This window comes from Perca fluviatilis, chromosome 2 (assembly GCF_010015445.1).
Source record: "Perca fluviatilis chromosome 2, GENO_Pfluv_1.0, whole genome shotgun sequence".
Classification (NCBI taxonomy): Eukaryota; Metazoa; Chordata; class Actinopteri; order Perciformes; family Percidae; genus Perca; species Perca fluviatilis.
In genome coordinates this window covers 30,334,931-30,361,190 of record NC_053113.1, presented here as the reverse complement: position 1 = coordinate 30,361,190, position 26,260 = coordinate 30,334,931, and the positions used below count along the sequence as shown (strand labels likewise).

At 39.5% G+C, this 26,260-nt stretch overlaps 1 protein-coding gene across 10 annotated transcripts in view; it reads left to right on the top strand.

The window, feature by feature from the left end:
• Positions 1-26,260, top strand: part of grik4 (glutamate receptor, ionotropic, kainate 4) — a 334,323-nt gene that overhangs the window by 191,312 nt on the left and 116,751 nt on the right. For all 10 annotated transcript variants that reach the window (XM_039786171.1, XM_039786191.1, XM_039786208.1 and 7 more), the window contains 2 exons: positions 16,454-16,618; positions 21,132-21,229. In XM_039786171.1, the coding sequence (XP_039642105.1) occupies positions 16,454-16,618; positions 21,132-21,229 (263 nt within the window). The remainder of the gene's footprint in view (positions 1-16,453; positions 16,619-21,131; positions 21,230-26,260) is intronic.

Genomic DNA, 26,260 nt, shown 5'->3' with positions numbered 1-26,260 from the left:
CATGCATGTTGGTTGCATGAGATTAAGAGTGGCAAATGGCTTTGAAGCAAACTGTTTTTGTTTTGTCTCTTTGAACGTGCAAAAGGGAGAGGGGAAGAGAAATATTACTGTGAGCTAGTATCTGGAGATATCCAGTACATATGAGTGCTGATACTGTTGAAGGTCCTAAGGAGCTTTGGTTTTGCCTCTGCGGGTGATGGATACTCGCAGAGTCCACGACTTTAGCAGTGTCCCTTCCTGCCCTGTTGCAATGATGATAAAAAAAAGTCTATGATTTATGTGCAGTGACCATCACTCAGTACGAGCATATGACTACATGCCATTGTGTAAGAGTAGGAGAAAGGAAATGAAGAGGAACCGAATGAGGCAGACCCAGAGGGAGAGAGAGATGAGTGATTGAGAGCAAGGTTGCTAACGTCCTTTTCATGTGGTGAATTATACTGTAGCATTGCCCTAAAGTGACAGGATGAGCTTCAACCCCCCTCGGGTGCTCTCAATCCATTGGAGTAGCTGTATGTCTGTCAATTTCCCCAGACTGTCACATCAAAGGCTGTCACAGATACATAATAATGGATAACAAGAGAATGGTCCGGTATGCCATCCTCATTCCCTTTAAAACTTTTCATTCACCAGAGATTGTCCATGGCTGTATGCTTCAAATCTGTCTACTATATAGAGAACATCTTTCTCCTCTCAAAAGCCATTTTTGGCATATTATACAGTATATCTACAGCTCTGCTTACCTTTTTTTTTTTTTTTTACCATAACATAATTTCTGCCCACTTCTCTTGAGTGGCTAAATATCAACAGTGGTATCCTTTGCTTGTGGATCTGTCTGCCACTGGGGGCACTTCTGTCTGTCAAAACATCTTCTGATCTCTGTCAAACTAGCTGAGCATGAAGATATGATTGCAGTGCAAATCAACTATATGGCCCTATTGTGGTGCCGTCCATATAACTATAGCGCCATGTGTTTACCTTTATAATTAGTTTACTGATCAGGCCAATCAGTGGTACAGGAAGATGCATCCATCCATGGTGTTTAAAATGTCATCACATATAAAACAGATGGACAGAGGATGGGCAATGCATAGACTGTATCGTAATAGATCACAGATGATTGTCTTTCACTCACTTTCTTTCAACAGTGAAAAGTCTGCTATCACATTGTTCAATGTGAACAGCTGTTTGCCTTCATGAATAGGGTGAACAGCTGTTTTACATAATGGTAAGCAATTTAAACTTGTGGCCACCTGTTTCATGATTTGGCCATTTAGTGTCCTCAAGCTCACTAGCTAATGCATTGACATTGCACAGGACAGGCATCTGCATTGACCTTTGCATGAATGATTCATTCCTTTGTTTGAGGTCTATCCATTAAATGTCATCCACTGTAAGGCATCCTCTTGAATAATAAAGGTCAGTTTTACTGCAGGTTAAACTACCATGTCAAAATGCCAGAGGCTCTTCTCAGTCTGCACATGGCTGTTTTTGGTTGGCTGTCTTTTTTGTCTCTGAGGTTACATCAGGTATTAAATGCTATTACAGTACACTATAGGATACCATTTTGAGGCTATGACTGTATATTCGGTCTCTATCAGGAGTTTCCCAGGAGGTGACAAGCACTTACTTCCTTTCCTTCTCACAAGCCGATGTCTTTAAAAAAAAAAACATCTTTCTTTCTGTCATCCACATCGCTCTGTTCTCTCTTTTCTCCCTCTTAACCTTCCTCTCATCAAACCGTCCGCTGGTCTCCCTTGACCTTCTAGACAATTACATGCCAGTGGCTCTATCTGTAGGCCAGGCCTGTTGAGGGAGATATGCTGACTGACAGGTAATGACACCCACTGAGAGCTGGAATTCCCCCAGGACTCACTGTCTGCTTGCCTGCCAGCCCGCCTGCCTGTCTCCCATCCCTTAGGTCCAGAAGTCGAACTGCAAACCGCCACACTGTCGCTGTTTTCATCATAATAACCGCCCCTTTCCTCATTATCATTATCACCGTCAACATTATTCTTGTGCCACAGACATCACCCTCCAACAGTGTGTTGTCCGTATCACTGTTTTCTGTCTTTTTATTTTTTTTCTATTTCTTTCAGTCTGTAACTATCCCTTTAAATCTCTTTCCTATTCATGTGTCTGTCACTCTGACTCTCTGTCCAAACTATCATTCATTTTCACACATTTAAACTGAAATTGAAAGTTCGCTTTTGGCATTAATTTCCAGCTTTCCTCCTCCCATCCGTTTTATTTTAGTCAGAAGGCCCTATTACTTTGAATTTAATTCCTCCTCTGGCACCCAGACTGAGGAGGTAGGGGTGGTTTAAAGGAACAGAAAGTAAACTGCTGTGTGGATGTATGACCATGTGTGTATGAGAGACAGTGAAAGAGGCTGTATCATAATTTATTGAAATTGTCCTGAGAATTTTTGGGAAGTTGAACCACAGGCTGTGCACCAGGTGCTGCCATTTTCTCTCAAGTGATTGAGTTAAAGCTTTTTTCTGCCCCCATTAGAGAACCACACAGACACATAGCTATTCTGCTGTATAATAAGAGCTGGACCAGTGAAGGTGTTACTGATGAACTGAAGAAAAACAAACTATTCAAAGGCTTATTAACATCCCCACGCACAAATAAATTTCCTTTTACACCTTTGCTTCTTACCGTTTATCAAATGTAACCAGCACTGTCAAGGTTTTCGTGTTAACATTTTTATTTCTGTGGCCCTAATTAATCTGTGTCTCATAAAACTACTCCCCCCTCCCCCCCCCAGACATTTTTATTGGTTCAATCAAAATGTAATAATTAATTTAATTTAATGCTATAATTTTAATAGCATGTAATGAAAAGAAAACAAAAAATGTAGTCATTTTTTCTTACTGTCACATTTACTACTTTATTTAACGTATCCAAACTGTACAAGAGTTCATAAAGTGGTGGAGCCAGGGATTCATCGGTGCTGTCCGTCTGTGTTACCGACTTTTGTCATGGCTCTCGTGAGACTTTACAGCCTTTAAAGAATGATCTCCTTCATCATGTCCAGCTTTGACAGGAGCTGGCAACACACCACGCAATCCGTGTTTCTATTTCTGTCGTCATGTTTGACCCAGGGGAAGTCATCCTTCCATGAAGGAATGGATGTTCTTTTTCCTCATAGCTTTCTTTCACTGCTACCTTTTCCATTTTTTTTTTTTTTACTTTTAATCCTGATTCATTATCATGCCAGTGACAGAGCTGTCAACCAGCTCTATCAGGGTGAGTCAGGTGTTGTGGGCAGACTGGAGGCAGCAAAGGTTAACTACTGTATGCTTGTTTTTTTTATCATTGTTTTCAGGACTGACCCAATCTTGATGGCAAGCTCTTACATTTACTATCACGATGTGACTTTCAGCCAACCCTCAGCAGCTGTTACTGTTAATGTTCACAATCCACGTCATCCGCAGTGAGGGATTGGCCGTCATTTTGTCAATTAAAGCTGTGCTGTGAGTGTCACATCTATTATAACAGACACTAATTGTCAGAAAGCATGCAGATGAATATGTTTTCCGGGATTTCAGTGCACTTTTAAGGGAACCAACAGTGCATACTAAACTGTAATACCATGTTAAGATTGGCATCAGCAAAGCGTGAAAATAAACAGCCCCCTCATTGAGCGGGGTTACAGGGTCACCACCAAAGGAATGCCTGGCTTTTGTTGTAACACAATGCTATGTCTTCTGGCAAGGAGCTGCATTGGCCCAACAAATATGTACAAGGATTCATGCTAGATTAGCTACCTTTTTAACTGGAATGGTGTAATTCTTCTATTACCTGGAATATTGTTGCAGCAGAGAATACAATGATTGCCACTGTGGGCCCTTTCCAGAGTTATAACATTTTCAGTATTATTATGAAGTGCAGTGTTCTGGCATCTGAAAAGCTGCCACACTCATGGATTTATTACTTAAATCAGCCGTGTATTTTATTGTCTCACCGGTACGTACGTAACCACCAACTCAGCCCCTTGCTATGTAAGCCGCTAGTATGAATTATAATAAGTGCACTGTCCAATGGCATCTAGTATGTCAAGTGCTGTGTGGGCCCAGCAGAAAGTCTCATTTTGACTAAATTAATAATGCCCAAATGCTTAATGTAATTTGTGCTGAATGATATGAAAGATGGAGAGTGCTGGCCTTCGTTTTAAATTAACACAAAAGGATGTGTCTAAAGTTACAAATTCTCTCTACTCTACCAATCTTAAAACACTTCTGCATATGCCAACAGTATGGCTGTGAGGCAGCAGGTACCCCTAGCTGCAAAGCAAGCTTCATCTCAAGAACTTCAGATTGATGGTGCGAGGAATAGACACCCAGTGTGCCTGTGTCTTTGGAGACAAGCTCATGCCAGTGTGGCCTGGGCACAATGAATCATATTGCCTGCTGTCTTTCCATGACAACCGTTGCTCATTCTCCATCACAACGCTGTGAGAAACAACCCGTTCTTTCTAAAGTTGAAAATGTTTGCCAAATACTACTAATGCATGGTCATTAGTTGGCATGAAGACATCAGGATTTGGAGCATTCGCTCAGCTGATTCAGAGAAAAAGAAGTAGACAGGCTACTTTGTACTGATAAATTGCTTTCAGACTTTTCCAACCCAGTGGGAGTGGAATCGAACAAATAGCAGCATCAGTCTGCCAGTGGATAAATAATAAATAATAAGACTGCACAATATTCACACATGAGGATGAACTTGTGGCTCAAAATGGTATTGCCAAGCCAAGTCATTCACATTGCTGGTTTTTATTTTTTATCCACCATAATTTTTTTCATTTGGCATCTGCCACTCCCTTACCCACCGAGCCATGTCCATTTTCATCAATCTGAGTGCTCCAGTGACAGGTTCTCCACACTGACTCCATTTTATGCTTTGTGGATGTCCTGTAATCATACTGACATTGGTGCAACCCTTTTGTAAACAACTTCTGTGCTTTCAATTTATCTGATGTCATTCTGCAGCTAAAGGCAAAACTCTGCTGGTGCTAATGTTTTAACAATAGCAGGAGGGAAATATTGTGCTGTGCTTCCATTGGATCTTTAATACTTCATGTCAACATCTGCAGCATTTCGACCATCTGCAGTCTCTATTTTTTCATGCCAAATATTTCATTTTTTTTCTTTCATCCGTTATAAAAGCTCAAGCATGTCACACATGGCATCTTTGCATCTTTTTGTTAGTTAGGTGGAGAAACACTGCTCTCCAAACTACTTTTGCAGCTGTTATCATTGCAGTTAAGAAAAAATAAGAGACCAGGGAAACTTGTTTATCTAATATAAGTGTTTTTACTTTTACTTTACAGAGTGAAAATCTTGTATGCGACAAAAGCGTTGCTTTTCAGGAAATGGAAAAAAGGTCATTTGAAAACATTATATTGAGTTTTTACCTTCGACAGGGAGATGAAATCTCCTTGTCGCTATTCAAATATTTGTAAAACCCACAGACATAAAGGCTGACCAATAGCATTGATTTATGAAAATAAAATAAAATGACAAAATATGGAAATACAAGGTTTCTGCCCGACAGCGATGTTATAATTTGTGTGATCTTGGGTTTAATTTGATTGGGTTGAATAGTGTCAGTAAAAGAGGCTGTTAAAGGTTACAGCTGCCATTCCTGAGTGTTTCTGCATAAACCTCAGCAGATGCTGTAGCTCCTAAAGCCTCTATGGTACTGCATCAGCTAGTTGTGTATTTGCACTTGGCTAGCTGTTGTTTTTAAAGCTGCGTGGCATTGCAGTTGTGCCAGGTAATAAGCTGAAGTGGAGCAGAAATTAAATAGAGAGACACACACCCAAACACACACACAAACGGTAAAACAAATGCACCCACCTTCCCAAGAGTCCTGTCTCACAGACTTGCTGTATAAGACCCTGCTCATTATTCCCCTGAGTGAAATGAGCCTCCAGTCATAACCCAGATCATAAATATATACTGTATTTAGATGCACTTGATATAAAAACACGCCTTGCGTGAGCCAAGACATGCAAGACGAAATGTAAAGTACACACAAGAAAATCCATGATATGGCAACACTTGGCTATTACACATACAACCAGCGATTATTATCTGAGACAGCTGTCATCACCCTGCCTTTCTCATCCACAATCACAGTGCAGTGCATTCTGGGACACAGACTTACAGTAGATGCTCTCTCTTCTCTTTTCTTTTAAATACAATAGACTGACCACTGGTCATTGTATAGGTTATATTGATGTTCCATGATGAAGTATTTGAACCTTGCTTTACAGTTCATCTTACATCCACATTGATCCATTTCATAGGGTGACACTGGTGCATTGGTATTTAAAAATCCATTGACTGAAATGTTTTATCATCCGTCATTACCACGTTGCTCATATTGGTGTAATGGTGTGATTATGTGATAATTACATGACCTTGCTTCTGTGAGAGCAACAGCAGAAGCTTTATTCTCAGATGTCCTTTGTCTCTCAGCCAATAAGGCAAAGGGTGGTCTGCCAGGAAATGCTGTCAGAAACCATAAAGAAGAACTGTAAGAATACAGCTTTCTAATTACCATCTCGTTATCCCATGTTGCCTTTCACTCTTTGTCATCAGCCCTCGCAGGTTCTTTGTACAAGGAAGTTGGAAAACAATGGCAGTCTATGGCTTTTACGTTCACAGGCCCAGAGAGACTCTACTAAAGGCTTCCTTTTATTTACAAGAACTGTTATTTCTACAGCAATTATCATAATTGTTGACTGTGTCCCATTGAATTATATCTTTATGGTTTTAACTATTTTCCTTGTTGACCCCCAGTGACAACACAAAATGTATAAACTGCAGACTAAATATGCGTTAACTGAAATGACTTCACATGATAATGACTTTACTATTACAATTTACAGGCCAGTAGAGTCGGGTTAGCATTCAGCCTCAGATTAATGAGACTTTACACGTCAATCCACTTACACACATTATGATAGGTGTGTGTGGGCTATAATTACATTATGTGGCATCCGGGAAACCAGTTTCTTGTCTCCAGGTCTTCCGTGAGCGAGGCTTTCTAATTATGTAAGATCGCACCTCCGCTTCCTTCGGTACTGCACACTACAGGACTTGCGGATGAGATAGATTAAAGTGTGGAACTAGCAATTCCATTTGCCATGCAGTCAGACAGGCAGATAGATTGGCTATGGTATAGTTCACAGTCATGCTGCTCCAAGTGAATAAAACAGCTATTAGACAAGCATGACGCACAGCATTTTCATTTGCTGACATACACAAGTGCATGGGCGTTTAGGCACACACAGGTACATGCACACACATTCACACCCTCAAAAATAAACAGGCAAATATCTGACACTAAAAAGGCTGCGATAGCTGTCTAGTGTCTCTGCTAATTAACGTCAAAGCAACCATCAAATAAATGAGAAATCTTGTTTATAGAATGGTAAAAATACCAAATTAGTTTTTGATGTGCAACCTTTATTTACATAGATTGAAAAAAGGAAATCACAATAGGAAACAAGCCCTTCTGATGATGTCTTTGAAATGAAAGGGACAAGCCGTTTGCATCTGGATGAGTAGATTTCAAAATCTGTGATTTTTAACTGCGTAGGATGTGTGTTTTGTGGTCGTGTGCAGTACAGTATATCCTTCTTTGATAAAAGTGAAGACTGACCTTTTTGGTAAAAATAAAATGGACAATGTAAAGTTACATAACCTTGAAAATACCCACATGTCACCTCTGAAAGAGAAATAACTACTTTTATTTTAATCACCGTCCTCAGTCGCTTTAGCCTCCCTCAGTGAAAAGAGGGCAACATGTACAACCCCATTAAACTAAAAGGCAGACGAATGGAAGTGGTGAGAGAGGACAGCCCTTTACTTTTTCAAATTGCAGAGTCCATGATCTTCACATTTACTGTTCTCTATGTCTCATATAAATTGAGCTCTCTATTTGAATTGCAGCCTTTGGTTGAGCTGTATACTTTCAGTTTAAATCAGACACAGGTTTTCCAAGTATTAACCGTAAGATTTATGTTTGATATATGAACCAATTAATTAAATCTGGTATATTAAAGCAGAGTCAATTTCCCACATGAGAGTTTGATTAGCTCCTGAGTTGTTATTTTGTGTTTTTAAAAGGCATCCAAGTGCATGGTCTGGCCCATGTGGCTTCTTCATTGATGCTTTTAGCCCTTTACAAACTTGCATTAGTACACAGCTCTGTATCTGTGTGTTGGCATGTTTTCAGGAAAAACAAATCTGATCCCTCCTGAACACATGATAGGGTGGACTAATCAGCCAGCTACAACAAAACAAGCAGACCTCTAATGAAGTTGCTAAAGTAGAAGTCGATGCCAGGATATGTGGAAAGGAGCATTTGCAACGAATAATCCAAAGGCCCGATATGCAGCTTGCTAAAAAATAGAGAACTTGAGGTGATCCGTCTTCAAATCACTAATTCCAGGTGCAAATTCATTTGTGTACCACTTGTCCAATGATCTCTGCATCCCAGTTACATTACAGACCTAATATACCTCAACATGAATTATACAGTGTCACTCAAAATGAAATTATCAAACATAATGTAATTATGTAATTATTTAAAGTCCTCATATTATGCTTTGGGACTTTTCCCCTTTACTTTATTGTGTTATATATCTCTTTTGTGCACATTATAGGTTTACAAAGTAAAAAAGCCCAAAGTCCACCCCAAAGGGACTTACCAACCAGCCTTTACTTTCCTGACAAACGCGCGTCATTTTAATTCACTTCGTAACACACGTTACAATGGTCGCCTAGCTGCTAGCATGGCACGCCTTCATACTCTGCTTCTGACTGGGTAGTAGTGCTGACCTAGATACTGCGCATGTGCGACTCCCAACAAAGATGGAACAGAAGTGAGATGTCTCACTCTGTAGCTAAAACAGAGAGCTCAACACACAGAGTGAAAAGAGGAGCTGCAGCAATGTGCAGTACAACAAAAATATGGTGTTTTTTGAAAATTAAACCATATAAACCTATTCTGGTAAAACCTCTAAATACAATTAGGAACCTGAAAATGAGTATAATATAAGGTATTTAAGTCCTTAATGGGACTCTGGATAGAGGCTTTTAAACAGACTGTCTACTCTTATCACATGCTTGTTCACATTTTTGCATATTTTCACAACCTGCAAGGTGGATTAATGTATCATCAAAGAAGATACTGACAGGGTGGGATGTGAGAATGCCACCAAGAGATCTTAAAAATATTTGGCAAGACTCTTGGAGCATCCTGGGCTTACATGTATTTTGAGCTTTGGAAACAGATTTAGAGGATGATATATTTCCCTGAGGGTGGGCTAATTGATGTAATTTAAAGAAAAAGTTGATTGCCCATATGATTACAAAGTTAAATAGATACAATTTAAGAATATCCTATAAAACAGAAGAACAAAGAGGATAATGTCTTGAATAAAACATATGCTCAGTCTATTCATGGCAAAAGTCCTCAGTGTATACTTTCAGTAGATAGATAAGTGATTTATTTTACCAGTGGAAGCCTGAAACAAGTACTGTATGAATAGAAACAGGTCAAACATCCATATGTCTGTCCCCGTAATACTTTCACAGTTTCTGTCTGAAATGTACGATAAAAAAGCAAAAATGTAATTCCCTCAGTTTCCCTCAGACATGCTGAGGAATTAAGCATTACTTTACTATTTCAGTCATACAATTCATCAAATTTGGTTCTATGAAAAGTAGTATATGTTGCATCAGTGTGTTCATTCCTCACTGTGAAGTGATTTACCTGAGACGAGAGGAGCAGTCACGTGATGAAAAATAACCACTAAGAACACATATATTGACTTCCAGTTCAAATGAACGCCATGCTAATGCTTTTCAGTATCCATATCCTTTTAAAAGCGTTTATTTGATCAAAGACCAAGTCACTCTGAACTATTTCCTCCACTCTCCGTATAAGATAATGGCTTTCCCCCCAATCAAAGTTGGAGAGCACATTACAATTAATTACCTTGTACAGTAGGTGAAGCGCTAGTTCATTTGATCTGCATTTAGCACTTGGTGTGATGGAATGAGAAATGCAGCCATCTAGTTAATAGAGAAGCCAGCAGATCCTTCAAAATGATAATGAGTTTTTTACCCTTGGCTGCCACTTTCCAGGGACACTTCTGGCATCTTTGTCACAAAAAGCATCGCTCCCACAACGAGGCAATGCAAGCCTGTTTTTTTGGGACCTCCCTCTTGTCTACGACAATGGGGCTCCATCGCTAATGTTCACAGAGCAGGACCCCTGACACCACTTAAGGTCCAGATGCCTTGATTCTGACTTGCATTAAGCAGCAATTCTTCACTTCTCTCCCAAATCTCACACCTCACAAACCTCCCTGTCTCTTGTGATTTGTTCACTCAGAAGGAATAAGCAATGAGAAGGATAGGCAACTGCAGTAAGTGAAGTTATAAAGTTGTAAACACGTTGCCACTTTGGTGTAAATCACATGTTCAGATGGATCATTTCCAGCTCTAAATGCAGGACTCAAAATGACAGACATGTCAATTGCAGTGTTTGTATGTGTACAGTATGAGTGTGTATGTGCATCTACAAGAACAGGTGCACAGTTGTGTTTCTAACAAAGGCGAAAGAAATGCTTGCTCCAATTGCTCAAAACAATAAGGGCTCTCAATATTTTATACAGGACTGTTTTTCGTGAATGAAAACGTAGGCCGAGATTGTGCATAATGCTGTTTTTCTTTAATGTTAAATTGTGTTATGATTAAAATCAGCCAGGGGTTTACATGTTTACATAAGGATAACATCTGTGGGAGATGCTTAAAAGCCCGATAAGAGCATTTCCCTGTGCTATGTGCTGTTACCTCAGAGGAATTCTCATTTCATACCTACTTTTCACTCAGCCTGTCGTCCACAGTCCACAACCCACTACGCCTTAGCGTACCTCTGTGCTACTCATTGATTGGTTTTAAATGTAATGAATGAGAGAAACAAAAGATAAAAACATAGGGACCCACAGAAGAAACATGACATGTCAACACAGCAATTACAAAATACATTTTAAGAACAAAAGGCGGACCGAGGTGGAAAATTTATAACAGCAGACACAAAACCTTTATTTCAATCAGGAGAGACTTTGTTGCAGATATGCAAAGATTTATTGTACGAATGCATTATATGACATTTACAGTCTTTGGAGATTAGACTCCATCATTATTAAATTATATATAATTAGGGGGTTAGGGCCAGGTTTAAAACAGGGGTGTCGTGCTGTGAAAGTCAAGGCCGCTTCTGATTGGTTAGATAAAAGTGAGTGCCTCTAACAGCTGTTCAGTTTTAGAAGAGAGAGAATGTGATTAAATTTAGAAGTCTTCCTGCAAGAATTTACGCTGAGCTCCATTAGAATATTTCAGCGAGGCAAGACATCTTAAATCCAGTGTTTTATTCATTGCTCTGAACCCGTTTTTCACGACAGTCTGTAGCGGGACTGTAGGTGGATTGTTATTGCATTCATAATGTTGCTCCGCTGCATGCTTCAAGTGACATGTCCTTAAAGTTAGCACGGCCGAGTAACGTTAGCACGGCCGAGTAACATTAGCGCAACCAAGTAATGTTAGAGTGACGGGCAACAACAGTGGCTAAATTATGTCTGATTTTTTAGAAAGAAAAAACTTCGGAACAACAGACAGCTCCTCTCTTGATCACACGTTCTGGTGTATCTCCGGTCTTTCTTCATCCTCTAACTTTCTTCTCTGTTCTTGAATGTGCAGTAGCGACCGGAGCTTCTCCCAGTTTAACAGACTGTTATGCTACCTGGCTAGCTAGCAGCTATAATGTTACATAACATGTCGTCCGGCTGTGTAAATTTGTAAAATTGTTTAAGTTACAAATTGTTATGTGCTATGGTGTTTTATCCTGTTAAAGAGAGTTAGTTGTGGGTTATTAATTGTTGTGTTATAAAGTAACTACCATGAGTGAGAAGGGTACGCAGTTAACAGGGCTCCCGTTCTCAATTCACTCGCAGATTACTTCAGCCGGTGCGCTCTCTGCGGCAATGCACCGGTATTACGGTATACGAAATATTCATATCATACGGGAAATTAATACCGGTATAAACCGGTATACCGCCCAGCAATAGTTTGTCATAACAGATACTCTAGGTTGTGGCTAATTGATTGATTTGTTTATTTCTGTGTCCTGCACCATATGGTACCCAGCCCATATGGGCTTACAAGACACTGGACAGCAATAAGAAAATATTCTTTTCCAAAACAAAAAAATTGTCTTATGCTGGATACAGTGTTCTTTGTCTTAGTTGCCTTAGTTGCATTTTCTATATATCTTGCTAAGACACAAACCTCCTCAATAAAGAGCCAACTCTGCATATTACCTTCTAGCTTCTTCAACTGAAGCTTAAGTAGTGTACCTTTTTTAATTTTGTCCAACAGAACATTGGTTGTTAAAGTCTGCTCCACAATATGGCTATACAACATAGCTATCGAGCCTCATAGTTTGGCCTCCCACATACACGTTAAAAAACATTAAAGTGAAATAATTTGTAATCATTTTGAAAGGTTTGTTTTTGTTTAATGGCAATTACTGGTATTTTGGACCACTTGGGGCAGTGGAAACAAGCTGTAAACACAACATTGATTTTATCATGTAGGTAGCGTTTGGTGGTGCTGCCTGCATCTGAAAATAATGCTGATAAGCGCAGTGCCAGTGAACCAAAACAGTAAAGCATAGAACCAAATAAGCTAAAAGACACTGAAGCGCACCATCGAGGTGAGGGCGACCACAATCATTTTCTGTGGGGTTTGTCACTTTGAGCGACCCATTTTCCACCAATACATGTAGTCATTTGATCCATTGTTAATATAAAGATATTGTTTATAGCAGCTTTAGTCCATGGATGTAACACTGCTATGTTTGGGTGTAAGACATGGCAATGGACAAATTGCACATCAGAGAGGTCTAATATATTTAGTCATGATCTTGACAAGAAATCAAGACGTAACCATACATTTTAAACTTGCTTTTGTGTAGACATTAATCACCATCACAGGGTATTCCTCTGGATTTGAAGTGTTGATCCTCAGAGAGAAGTCCAACGATGAATATTTATGAAGCTGGATTTTATATTTGAATTTAAAACTCTTAAACTTGTAAAGCCTGTACGTGATCAGGAGGGTGTCCGTTAAGTGCATAAAGAAATGAATGCCCTTTGTCCACAGATTTTCCATCAGACAGACACAAGTACAACCTTGGATGAACTGTCACTGATACACTCTGCTTCTTTGCAAAGCATTTTAATTGGTTGTAGATATTGGCCTACTGTGACTCCCCGTGATGATAGCAGATGAGTGGATATGTCTCATCTTTGCAAGCTAGAGCTAGTTGTTGTTTATCCAACTGTGTGATCAGCAGGGAAAAGGTCACTTCAAACACGATCCAGCTCTGTATGCAGCTCTGCATGTCTGAAATGATTTAAGCTTGAAGTCACGAATGCTCAACCTGATTTTCTCTTTAATGAATAGTCTGCAGTACTTTTACCTTTCAACCAAATTGTACTTAATTGTATTTATTGTGTCTTATTAATTTCACACTTTTGTGAGTACGTTACTATTTGGCAAGTCTTAAATGGGCGCAACCCACATACTCAGCGCTGCTGCTCATCCCACAAATGCATGTTCCTTACAAATGGGGCACCATTTGAAAGGGAACTAAACCGGCTTTCCAACAGTATAAGATTTATTGCCAAAAATCATTGTTACCTCAGAGAAATAATCTACCAAACACAGTTTATTAAAGTTTATTTAAGTTGAGGACCTTTGCGCTAACCCAGTTTAATTACGTTAACCTCCTGAGGCCGATGATGTCGTATATGACAGCAAACTACACGTTTAATGTAATATTCAATATCTCCAGACCAATGCAGTGTAGAGACTTACTTTTTTGTTTAGAAGCAGAGAGATGGTCAATTTAAGTGAGGTCTTTCATGCGATCGTAGGCTTTCCAGAAGCACTATAATCCAGCCTGGAACTACAGTCTCTTTGTACAACAAATCCATAATTATGGATCCATAAATCAAGTTACATAATGTTTGATATCTCTGCATCACTTCCAGCCACCGTCATTCAGATTCTTTAGCATGAAGGCTAACAGCTGGGCCTTTCCAAAGAGGGCTACAAATGCACTGGGCAGTAATTAGTATTTAGAATAAGTATTCTGTAGCACCCAAAATGTGTTACTTTGCTGCTACATATACTAAATATGGAACGAATGAGCCAAAATAATGATATAACAGCGTGAATGTAATAAATAATGCATAGATTCTCATTTTCACATTTGGTTAATATTATAAGGCGTGCACCCAGGGCGCATTAAACATGGATAGATTTTATGTGACTTATGTGACAGGGAAATGGACATGAAGTCATGTCAGGAGAAAGGCAGCTCGCTCAGCCAATATATATAATAACCCTTACCTGATACAAAAAGGGGGCCTTGTATGTAGCGTGTGTGTTTGTAGGCAGAGCTGCAAGTCATTCAGGCAGCCCTGGGTGTGTAAATGAATGTGATTTGGCCTCCTGATGTCTCATAGTAGACAGGATATTGATAAAAGTGTATGGACTTTTCAGGGGGGAAAAAATCTAAATAGTTTTTTATTTGTGTTAGTTACAGTGTTTATTTTTGTTTCCCCTGATTGCCAAGATTTGGGACAACAATTTTTATAAGCCAAACGTCTTGTTCAATATTGTTCTCTGTGTGATAATGTTAATACATTTCATTGACATTCAATTTCTGTCTAGTTTTTTCTTTTGTCTTTATAGTCATATAACAATGTTCATATGACATCCCTGCAGCATACATAGTTGCAGCAAGCAAGTTTTCCTGAAAAAAATAATGATGTATATATTTTGTGCATTACAGGGTTGAGGTTATACAAGCATTATTACACAAGGAAACAGATGACTGAAAGATTGGAAAGGCCCCAGAGAGTTAATTACAAAGCCTGCTTTCAAACATCTGCTGTTCATTTAATTGTGTTTTCCTTTTTTACTCTTGAGCATAAACCTTTTGAGGTATGTTGTAGTTTGTATAAATGGTAGTTGTTCATGTAGCCGGGCTGAAACATAATTAAGTAGTTCATGTCAAATGTTTAAATGATTACATTTCAGTGATCTTGGAAATAGTACTTTTACTAATAACTAATAATAAGATGAGTATTAATGCATATAATTTTTTTGTCAAGCATCACATCTTCATGGAAAAATGTATGGTTAGACTATATGAGCCATATAAGTTAGACCATATAAATGTATAAGGTAGGCCATTTATTGACAACATATAAAAGCATTTACTGTATGTCATTCAGTTTCTTTCCTGTGTTGATAACCGAAAAATGATGAACATTTGACATCTGTGCTGTTAAATGTCACAGGATACATTTAGGATTCAAAAAAACCCACCTCTCCTCCTCTGTCTGAATTTATTTTATTATTACTATTCAGAGAATGCATACAAATATACCCCTCCATAGTTATCATGTAGTATGGAACGATTCAAATCCATTTTAATATCTAGAGTCTTATTGTGATGGAATAACATTATTTTGCTGCATAAAAAATAAATAAAAAGGGTATATTATCTACACCTAGTCCCTTTTTATAATTGGCTTAGCTAAGCCAAATGCAAGACAAGCATCAATCTTTCTGATAATTATACAACAATACAACAAATCCATTAATGCATACAGAATGTGTATGAATCATTTCTCAGTATAACATGTTGTCTCATCATTCTTCATTGCTTTTGTGGCAAAATGTTATAGGCTACATTACTTACATGGTGTAGCATCTCTGTAAAGCTGCTGCAGTGACTGGAGTTTCAAGTCTTTACACTGCCTCTATGAAAGCTTAACAACCGACAGATGCTTTTGATTGCTTTTGCTGCAGTATGTTATGAATGTATATTTTTGTAAGATTTTAAAGCTTTCAAGCTTTCACTATACAGATCAGATATTTATGTTAAATAACACTCAGCCTTTTAGAACAAAAGTAGATTTCAAACACTAAAAGCTGTTCCTAAAGTGTATGGATTTATTAATAACAGTACCTGCCATAATAGGCACTCCAGATTATTGGAGAGCAGTGTGCACAAAATGTCACCTAAGTATTAGGGCTAATAAATCCATACACCTTGGAAACAGCTTTCAGTGGATTGAACTTTTATTGTAGAAAAAAAAGCCTTTAAAATACATGACCTGTCCTCACAGTTTTTTCAGATTGAATGATCGTTGGCCACATGGGCCTCCCTAGTTCTAATGAATGTGGAGGGAAAAAAACAGCAGCTACCAGTGTGGATGATTTATTTGTTGATGATTTTACTCACCCTCACAACCCATCACTCCTTTTGATTCCCTTCTTCTCAGCTGCCATCCTTGATGACCCTATGGAGTGCAGCAGAGGAGAGCGTTTGGCCATCACACTGGCCAAAGACAGCATCAACAGGAGCAGTAACCGCTCCACCACTGGCAAGCTGGAGGTGGACATCTTTGAACTGCTGAGAGACAGTGAATATGAGATGGGGGAAACAAGTAAGTAACACGGGGAAGAAATGCCTATGAATTGGTGTGGAAAAGAAAGTGTTGATGTGTGTGATTGTTGATGTGGGTCTGTTGGTCAATATATGTGTACATTGTGGTAGAATTTCCAGCTTACGAACTCATGCTATGTAAGTTGTATGTTGAGACAGTGGTACGCCAGGTCTCGTTCAACCAGGTCAGTGTCCAACATTACAGCCGTATGTCATAACCTGTCTCAGGCAGAGTAGTAGTTCAACTCTCTGTCTCCATAGATGACGAGGGACATAACAGCTGTAAGATAAGACAGTGCTGCCTCAAGCGCTCCTATCTCACCAAGGTCATGCAGAAAGTTAACCCATACTCACACACACACACACACTTTAGCATACTTCCCAGAGAGAGATAGACTCTAATAGGTTTTAGGTAAGCATATGTTTTACGCCGCCCGCAATATCTTTGTTTACATCGAAGGTTAAGCTAAATTTAACTCCTCCAGCATGAGCTACACAATAACACATCGTGGTTAAACTGTACTGTTTATCTAATTTCTCCTTGATCGAGATTCCATTAAATGCTTCTGTTTAAGTCATCAAAGTCTCCTGAACCTTCATGTATCCAGAAGTCAAGCTGCTCCTGAGTTTTTCTCTAACATTCGTTAAGACTGAGAAAGGGTCTCTCATTTCAAAATCAGCAAGCCTGTCATTTAAATTCATCTTACTGTCTTATTTTCACTCTTATTTTCAGTCTCTCACACTCTTCCCCCAAGTACACAGTTATTTCTGTCTGTCTGGTTTAACAATATTTTGGTCAAACAGAGGCAAACAAATGATTGAAAATAAGTGACAGACTGCCATGGTACAGGAACGCAAAATGAGCTGTCCTATTTTGATAGCTGCAGAAATCAAATGGTGTGTTTGTATTTTGTTCTGTTATACATTGGCAACTTTCACACTGCTGTGGCAGGGCAGATCAAAACATTTTCTGTAAAAAATTAATGTAATATTGTCTTAATGTTTGTCAAAACAGAGATGGCCTTCAACAGAAAGGCTTATGGACCTTTTAAAATTCCAGTAATTTGTCACACAGATGTGGCAAATGTACCTTGTTATCAATTGTATCAATGCCTCCACTTCACAGCTCCTCAGAACATCAGTGTACTGGTTAGTGACTTGTTGCCTCACACATCAGTGTTTACTGGTTAGATCTTTTAAATTTTTAATGAAAACTATAACAAATCAATACAGCACAGTATGGGTCTGCAGAAAACAACCAATATAAACAGCTATGACAAGAAGTGTGAGGATTGATTTTCAATACAACACATTCCCACGTTCACAAACCTAGAGCTTCAGTGGTGCTGCTTAATCCATGGAAACACTGCTTCACTTACCACAACAAGAAACTGTATTACTTTCTCTGCCTGGTTTACTACTGGTTTTGTGTCGTGTGTGTGTGTGTGTGTGTGTGTGTGTGTGTGTGTGTGTGTGTGTGTAATTAGAGGAATGAATTGGATTAGGGACGGATCAGTGGCCACAGTTAGATGGAAATATCACAGAGGGGCCACTACCTGCCCAGAAAAAGTCCCACCCCCACCTTTCAAGCACCCACTCCTGCCTGTGTAGTAAACAGCTCCTAAATGGATGACTCCCTTGACTGCTTGCCTCTTTTACAGGCACGTAGTCTATATCGCCGACGATTCATTTAGGGGATTGCTCCGGTGCCGCTAGATGATCCGCCGGATGTCCCTCATTTCGGCCGGATGTCCTTCACCTTCCATATTTCTTTGTGTTGACATTCTAAACTCTGGTCGATTAATGAGGACTATAGTTAACTGCTCCTCAGATCTCTACAGGGTAAATTGAAACAGCTAGCTAGGCTATCTGTCCAATATGAGTTTTCTGTTTTAAGACTAAAACAAGTTCCTTCCTGAGGCTATTTTTCTAGAGGCATCGTTATTGCATCCAGCGCTTAGCACCGCTTAAGACGATTGTGATTGGTTTAAAGAAATGCCAATAAACAACAGCACATTTTTCTCCCATCCTGGAGTACTGTGTGGACTAGCCAGACCTTCCTCTGCAGCGCTGTGGAGGAAGGTCTTGCAATGCGGGACTAACTGTCAGTAAACTCAACGTGACCGGACTTCTTTCACAGACCGTTATATATTGCGTATAAAGCCTTATTACACACGTAAATGTTTGTTTTAGTGCTGCCATGGCCAACTGAGACGGTTTTAATCCCAAGAAATCTTAAACCATTAAGATCTGACAGGAAACTTGCAAACACCAAGACCTTCATTACCTGGATAAATTTAGTTGTGGTAGCTGCATTTTGTGTGTGTTTGAGCGTACACATGCATGTTCTGTGGCCGTCTTTTGAATTTTCTCGTTTTGCTATATCTCATGCTTTTTTTTAAATTGTACGTCCGTCCAATCGTCCGTCTTCTTGTAACCAGCAACACCTGTCAAGCATTTCACAAGTCAAACTCATTACAGCCCTCTAATCATTCCAAGGATCCAATAGTTTGTATTGATCAGTGAAAATCAATGTCAAGTGGAGAAAATGGACTTACTTGCTTAACGACCTACCTTCAGACCATAATTTGTCCACAGTGAGAGGCACAGTACTATTCTGAAAATTATCAGCATTAATGGACACCTTGACACTGCCATCAATGTCCAGTGATGAATAAACTTAGGTGAGGAGCAAGAGTTTTGACAAAGACTTTTCATGCACATTCTCTGTCCTCCCACACATACACACACAATGCTGGCTGTGCAGAGAAGAAGCACATCAAAGTGTCACAGAGGCCAGGAGCATGTTGGCTGGCAGTCAAATTGTTCAGCTTTATAATTTGGTGAAGCCATGCAAACAGGTGTGTGTGTGTGTGTGTGTGTGTGTGTGTGTGTGTGTGTGTGTGTGTGTGTGTGTGTGTGTGTGTGTGTGTGTGTGTGTGTGTGTGCACGCACTGTAAATGTGTGCATACATGTGTATGTGGGTGTTTGTGCAAGGTGTCAGTGTGTTCATGTCTTACAGGCACCATGGGTGACTAAGGGATTACTTATTAATCATTCGATTCACTGCCTCTGGATTCACCACACAGGCTCGAAAACGGTCCCCCCTTTCTGCCTTTTGCACACACGTAGCTGGTTAATGCTCTGCATTAATTTGCCCCAATAACCGATGTCAAATTATCATCGCACACACTTACTTTGTGCACACATGCTCGCATATGAACAGTACATAGTGTCTGTACTTGTGTCTACCTCACATCATTGACTGAAGCACTTTAATTAGAAGCCAGGGGTGGGGTAGATTAAAGCATATGGCCTCTGTAAAACTCCCATTCACTGAAATGTTTCCGTCTAATGATATGTTTTTGTCCCCAAAGGTAAAGCCTTTAAATCAGCCCTTGTAAATGTAGAATGTGAAAAACAAGATGAGATGTGTGTGTCACTTTTGGGGAGATTATAGCATTCATGTGTAAGGGCCCTATCTTGCACCCTGCGCAGTGCAAAATCCGACGCAAGTGTCTTTGCTAGTTTAAGACTGACAGTTGTAGTTTAAATAGCAAATACACCTGCAGCCATCTGTGCGCCCATGGGTGTGCTGGTGTTACACGGAGGTGTGTTCAGGTGCGTTCTTGGTGTATTGCTATTTTGAGGCAGTGGAAAGTGATTGCGCCATTGACCACCAAAAACCTGGTCTAAAGTCAATAACACAGCATTTCATTGTTATTGTAACAGCACATTAGTAAAATGTGTGCGCACACTATGCTTGGAACACACCGCCAAGGTACAAACGTGCCTGGCTTTTAAAGGGAATGGGAGATGACACTGATTGGTTTGTTGCATTTTACCCCCAAAACACACCTACGATTAATTAAGACACTAAGTACAACCCTGAACCATGCGCCTGGCGCACAAAATTTTTTTTCTGCCGTCAAACTAGCAAAAGTGGATTCGTACACGCTCTAAACGTAACTGTGCCAGGCACTTCACGCCATGCGCTTAGATCGTTAAAATAGAGCCCCTTATATTCAAACACCAGATTTTATGTTTAAGCCTCCTGATATTGTTTCCTGTCACCATTTCTGTCTCTGCATTTCTCACTGTCTGTCACTCTGTTTATCTGCCATTGTCTCCATATGTGAAAGTCTGTTATATGAATATCAGTTCCTCCCAAAAGCTATTAAACTCTCATGGCCAGGGTCCATAGGATTATTCTGTATGTGCATCACGTTTGGCATATTAAACATGGACAAATGCATTTTGCCTTGCGTGGGTTTCATTAACATATGTGGGTTCAGGTTCCCTTGTGACAGTAGAAGCGCTGGCTCAGGCCGCTATCTGTTTAGAGTTTAAAATAGTCAGCATGTGCATCCATTAACATCTGGCTGAGGAGGGCCTTTTTGAAATGACTCGGATTCCTCACGAAAGCCTGTTCTGTGCTTTCCTGGATAGCACTGACTGACTTTCTCACTGTCTCTGTTCCCTTCTCAATCCTTATTTTCTTTGTTTTCTCTCAGTGTGCCAGATCATGTCGAAAGGGGTGGTGGCAGTCCTCGGTCCTTCTGCCAGTCCGGCCTCCAACTCCATCATCAGCAATATCTGTGGAGAGAAGGAGGTGAGTTTATGCACCCAACTGGCCTGCAGCCACGGGTTAGGCAGCGTGCTCACAGTGCGATCAGAAAAACACCGCTAGGAACAATGATGCTCATTAGCAGCTATGTTGTTTTTGTAAAAGATTGAGGGGGAATGAAATCCAACTTGTTAGTGAAAATGATGAAACACCTCAACAGTGTCATAACTCTCCATTGCAGTCCCCACTCCAATCTAAGCACCGCTGGACATTTTATTTCCTCCATTCTCCCTCATTAGGTTGGAGCAGTTTGGGCCGTGGATGCTTGCTAGCCACTGTTTTGAGATTTGTGTAGAAACTTAATACAGATAAACAAAAGTAAAAGTCAAGACACATATTTTCTTTTCTGAACATTGAAGAAAAACATGTTTTCCATAATTCAAACATGACTGAGTGGATTTGGCTTCAGCCCGAATGCATGCAAACAGATCCCAGTTGGATGCTAATTGGCTTCTCTGAACTCTGACACAGTGTTTTTTTGATGACTGATGTCAAGAGACAATTATACAAATCCATAAACTAGATCAAGCAGAAAGAATTATCTGTGATGTTTTTACTGCCATGCATTTGCGCGTTTACTAAATTTGATAGATTTGTTTTACATTTTGTAGAAGACTATTCAGATTATGAAAGTAAATACACCAATATTGATATCATCTATATTATCTACTGTGTAGAATACTGCCGCAGATTTTAAAAACTGCATGTCAGCTTTCTTTCAGTTCATTAATCATTCAGTTTTCAATTGTGTGTTACGGTATGCTCCAGCTGTAATTGGATTTGGTCCAGAGAGAGGCTGCCTTTTTATCTGCGTGAATTTGATCAGCATGACTATTAGGAGACATCCCATTACCATCCTAGTCTCTATAATGTCCTCTGGTACAGTACAGCCCATCTTTCTAATGAGACATCATTCCGTTGTAGTGGTAGGAAGACCTGGACTCCTTGCTGTTAAAAAATCTCTGGTGGCATTGAGTTGCGGGGCTGACTGCTTTGAAACACTGACTGTGATAATACCACCGTATCAATATTAAAGACTATGAGTTGTTAAATGATACATACAGTATAGTCATAAAATACCCCAAGGCAGGGGTTTTCCTCGCTCAGAATGGGCCTTTGGTGGGGGTGACTACGCACGGCAGTAAGCATGAATGGTCTGCGTACAGTAAACGCAAATACTCTGCGTTACCTTATTTGACAGAAATCTTTGCATTTTCCTTTTATTCCTGACAATTTAATAAACAAAAATGTATATTATGCTTGAGCAAATTAAACCCCAATTAACAAAAGTGGTTCAAAAAAATATTAGTATTTATAAAAAACACTGGGAGTCATGTACAGACTGGAGATAAAGCTGAGATTGGCTCTTATATTCAAGTTCATGTTACACTTGATGATTGTGAATTATCAAGCAGTAAAAGTGAATTGCTCTTAATCACATTTAGAAAGGATTTGAGTTGCTATTTTTTTTTTTTCTCAATTCTTATCATTTTTGGCACCAACAATTCCTCTATGCATGAAAAACCCTGCAAGGAGTTAATAACAGTCCTAAAGATTCACAGTTTCCCCACATTGGCTCAAATTTCATCTTTATTTATCTATTCTTAATGCACATGTGAATAGGTGGGGCAATAATGTGGATGACATTTGGATTAGTCACAGATAGGAGGATTATAGGATCTTCTGTCATCATGTTGAATTAGTGTTTGTACTTTCCCATGTATAACACTTCTTTTAGCAGTAATTTCCATCTAGCTGTGGCCAGCACTGTCACCAATGCTGTAGTCTGAATTGTGTTTAGTGTTGAACTCCTAATAAATCAGAACTGCTGCAATGCCTGGGGGAAAAAATATGCAGTCTGTTATCACACATAACTTGACAGCCTCATAGAAACATTTGCACTGGGCGTTTGATATGCCAGTTGGGTGTCCATCTTCATCTGCTCTGAAAATGCAATATTACATCATTCTTGGCAACCGTCTTCTCACAACTGCTCTAGATGGACTTGTTGTTAGTTCAAGACGTGGACTACTATTATTTCAGGGGTATGACACAGTTTTGTGCTGAGAGCTGCACTCTATTGTCAAGAGCTATTCAACTCTTTCCCTGTAGTTATTCTATTCTAATCCATGTTTTGTGTAACACTGACACTGATTTTTAAGTATAATTTTGAGTTTAACAATAACAATGTTATTGTGATAGAAACGGTTACCACAGTGGTACGCCCTTTACCTTTATAATTCCATTTTATCAGCGCTGCATAGCTTTTAGCTTGACCTTAAACTATCAAAAGTACCCATAACTAGCCATACTGCAGAAAATTGCCCCCTTTTGAGTGATATACTATTATATATTATTACACGGCTTTGTTGAATACTCGATTCTGATTAGTCAATTACGACATTCTGTTTCTGATTAGCAGACCGCTGCTATAAATATCAGGCCGTTTCAAATAGATGCCGTTCTGATCATAGATTTTGAAATCACCAAAATAATTTTGAAATCAATATTTTGTGTCAGATTATTGATTTCTAGCCGTGTAATAAGCAGGATAATGTAGAGTGAGCGGGTCATTATTGTGAATTAAGCCCCTTCAGGGTGATTCAAGACCTGCATCACACTGTTGTGGTTTAATTTGCAATAATGACCCACTCGCTCTACATGGTCCCTTACATATATAATTGGATTACTCATTCATACTATGTACGTAGCTTTTCCTGTTCCAGTTTGTTAGTTTTAACTATTTTAAATACAGTTTAGTGTAATGGAGTAGAAGTATAAACTAGTATAATATGGAAATACTCAAGAAAGTACCTTCATTTTGTACTTAAGTACAGTACTTGAGTAAATTTTGCTGTACATTCCACCACTGCCTTTTACATATAAAGTGTTTTATCTTATAGTGAAGAACAACTATAGACATAACTGTGCATCCTCAGCTTTGACATATTGTTGCTCTAACTTAGCACAAAAAGTAAGGAAATTTGTGTTTGATAGATTATTTCTCTGTGGTAACAATGCTTTTTGACAATAAATCTTATACTGTTGGAAAGCCTGTTTAAGTGCTGAGTATGTGGGTTGCGCCCATGAAAAATCTGCCAAATCTTCTCTGTCAATGCCAAACAGCTTATTCTGCATTTGACTCATTTGGTGTTTGGTGGATTGGATGATTGAAGTTTGAAGAAACAAGACATATTGGCAATTTAACAATTTATTAATTTCACAAACAGGAGCCTCAGTAGCGTGTGGAAGAACCATACACAGCCACAACAGCCTGGCACATCCTCCTCATGCTGGTCACCAGCCTGGTCACACACTGCTGTGGGATGGCATCCCATTCTTCAACCAGCATTTGTCACAAGTCAACCAACGTGGTTTTGTTGGTCACTCTGGCACGAACAGCACGCCCAAGCTGATCCCACAAGTGTTCAATGGGGATTGCCACTGGTTGCAGAATCTCATCTCTATATCTCTCTGCATTGAGATTGCCTTCATTGATGACAAGCCTCAAAACAAGTGCCAATAGCAACAGCAAAATAACCTGTTTGGCAATGGCAGAGAAGATTTGGCAAATTTTTCATGGGCTCAACCCACATACTCAGCGCTGCTGCTCATCCCACAAATGCATGTTCCTTACAAATAGGGCACCATTTGAAAGGGAACTAAACAGGCTTTCCAACAGTATAAGATTTATTGACAAAAAGAATTGTTACCACAGAGAAATAATCTATCAAACACAAATTTCCTTACTTTTTGTGCTAAGTTTACATTGTGAAGTGTTGTATTTCAGAAGAGCAGGACAGACCTGCAACTGCTTGACAGTACTGAGCATATAGTTCAGACCCTATTGTAGGTCATCTTTGCAGGGTCTGTGAGAAGTGTCTGGGATTGTAAAATGGTTTGAAGTGTTTCTTCTCTGACATGATTTTGTTGGAAATGCATAGTTTGATGTGCTGTGACATGTTTCTCACCTTACAGTAACATCAAGAAAACTTGATTTTAGAGTTCAAAATGTAGCCACAGAGGACCACTTAGCTTCTTCTTTCATCACCACTAAAAGAAACGGAGGAGAAAACACTCAATGTTCTTTCGAAGTAAAGATAACATATAGTGATGTTGGCAATGCTGTTTAAATTCTGTCAACCAAATCCACTTCAACACACGTTACAGTAATGCTTCTAATGTTAGTTAGCTAGATCTTCAGCTTTTAAATAAACATAGAGTTGGTTGTGGTGCCCCCAACATTTATAATCACATGTTATTAGATTTAATTGTGTGTCCACCCACAGTCATAAAGAATATTCAGTCAGTTTACAGGACGAGATGAGGGATTCTGATGTGAAAATACACACAAATGCACTTTTGGACACATAATTGTTAAGACAATAGACAACAGATTACACCCAGGGGAAAACCTGTTTCCTCGTGAATACCGTACATTGATCATCTTATCTCATTCTGTGTTGTATAAAATGCATTAATAACTATTTTTAGGTTGCCAGGCAACTCATGGAATAATCAAGCCCAATGGTCCTCGGTTGTGGTGATCAGGACACTGCTGGTTTTCATTCTAGTCATCAAATCAAAGACTATTGAATACCTAGAATGCATGGAAAACCAGCAGCCATAGCAGTTTAGTTTCCTGAGGACCAGTACCGAAAAAACGATGATCTTAACTCAGTGGTCCTCACCCAAATGCTATTTAGAGAGAGAGTATGCTGATTTTTACCAACCAAACACCACACCAGCTGATTTCACTGATTAGGTCCCCCATCTCAGGCTTGAGGTGTGCAAATCAGTGAACTCAGTTGCTGCTGGTGTGTGTGTGTGTGTGTGTGTGTGTGTGTGTGTGTGTGTGTGTGTGTGTGTGTGTGTGTGTGTGTGTGTGTGTGTGTGTGTGTGTGTGTGTGTGTGTGTGTGTGTGCGCGTGCGTGCGTGTCTAACATGATCACTCTGAAGGGGATGACTGGGTAATGGCCCTTGTCAGCATGGCCTTATAATATGGGTAGGGTGTTG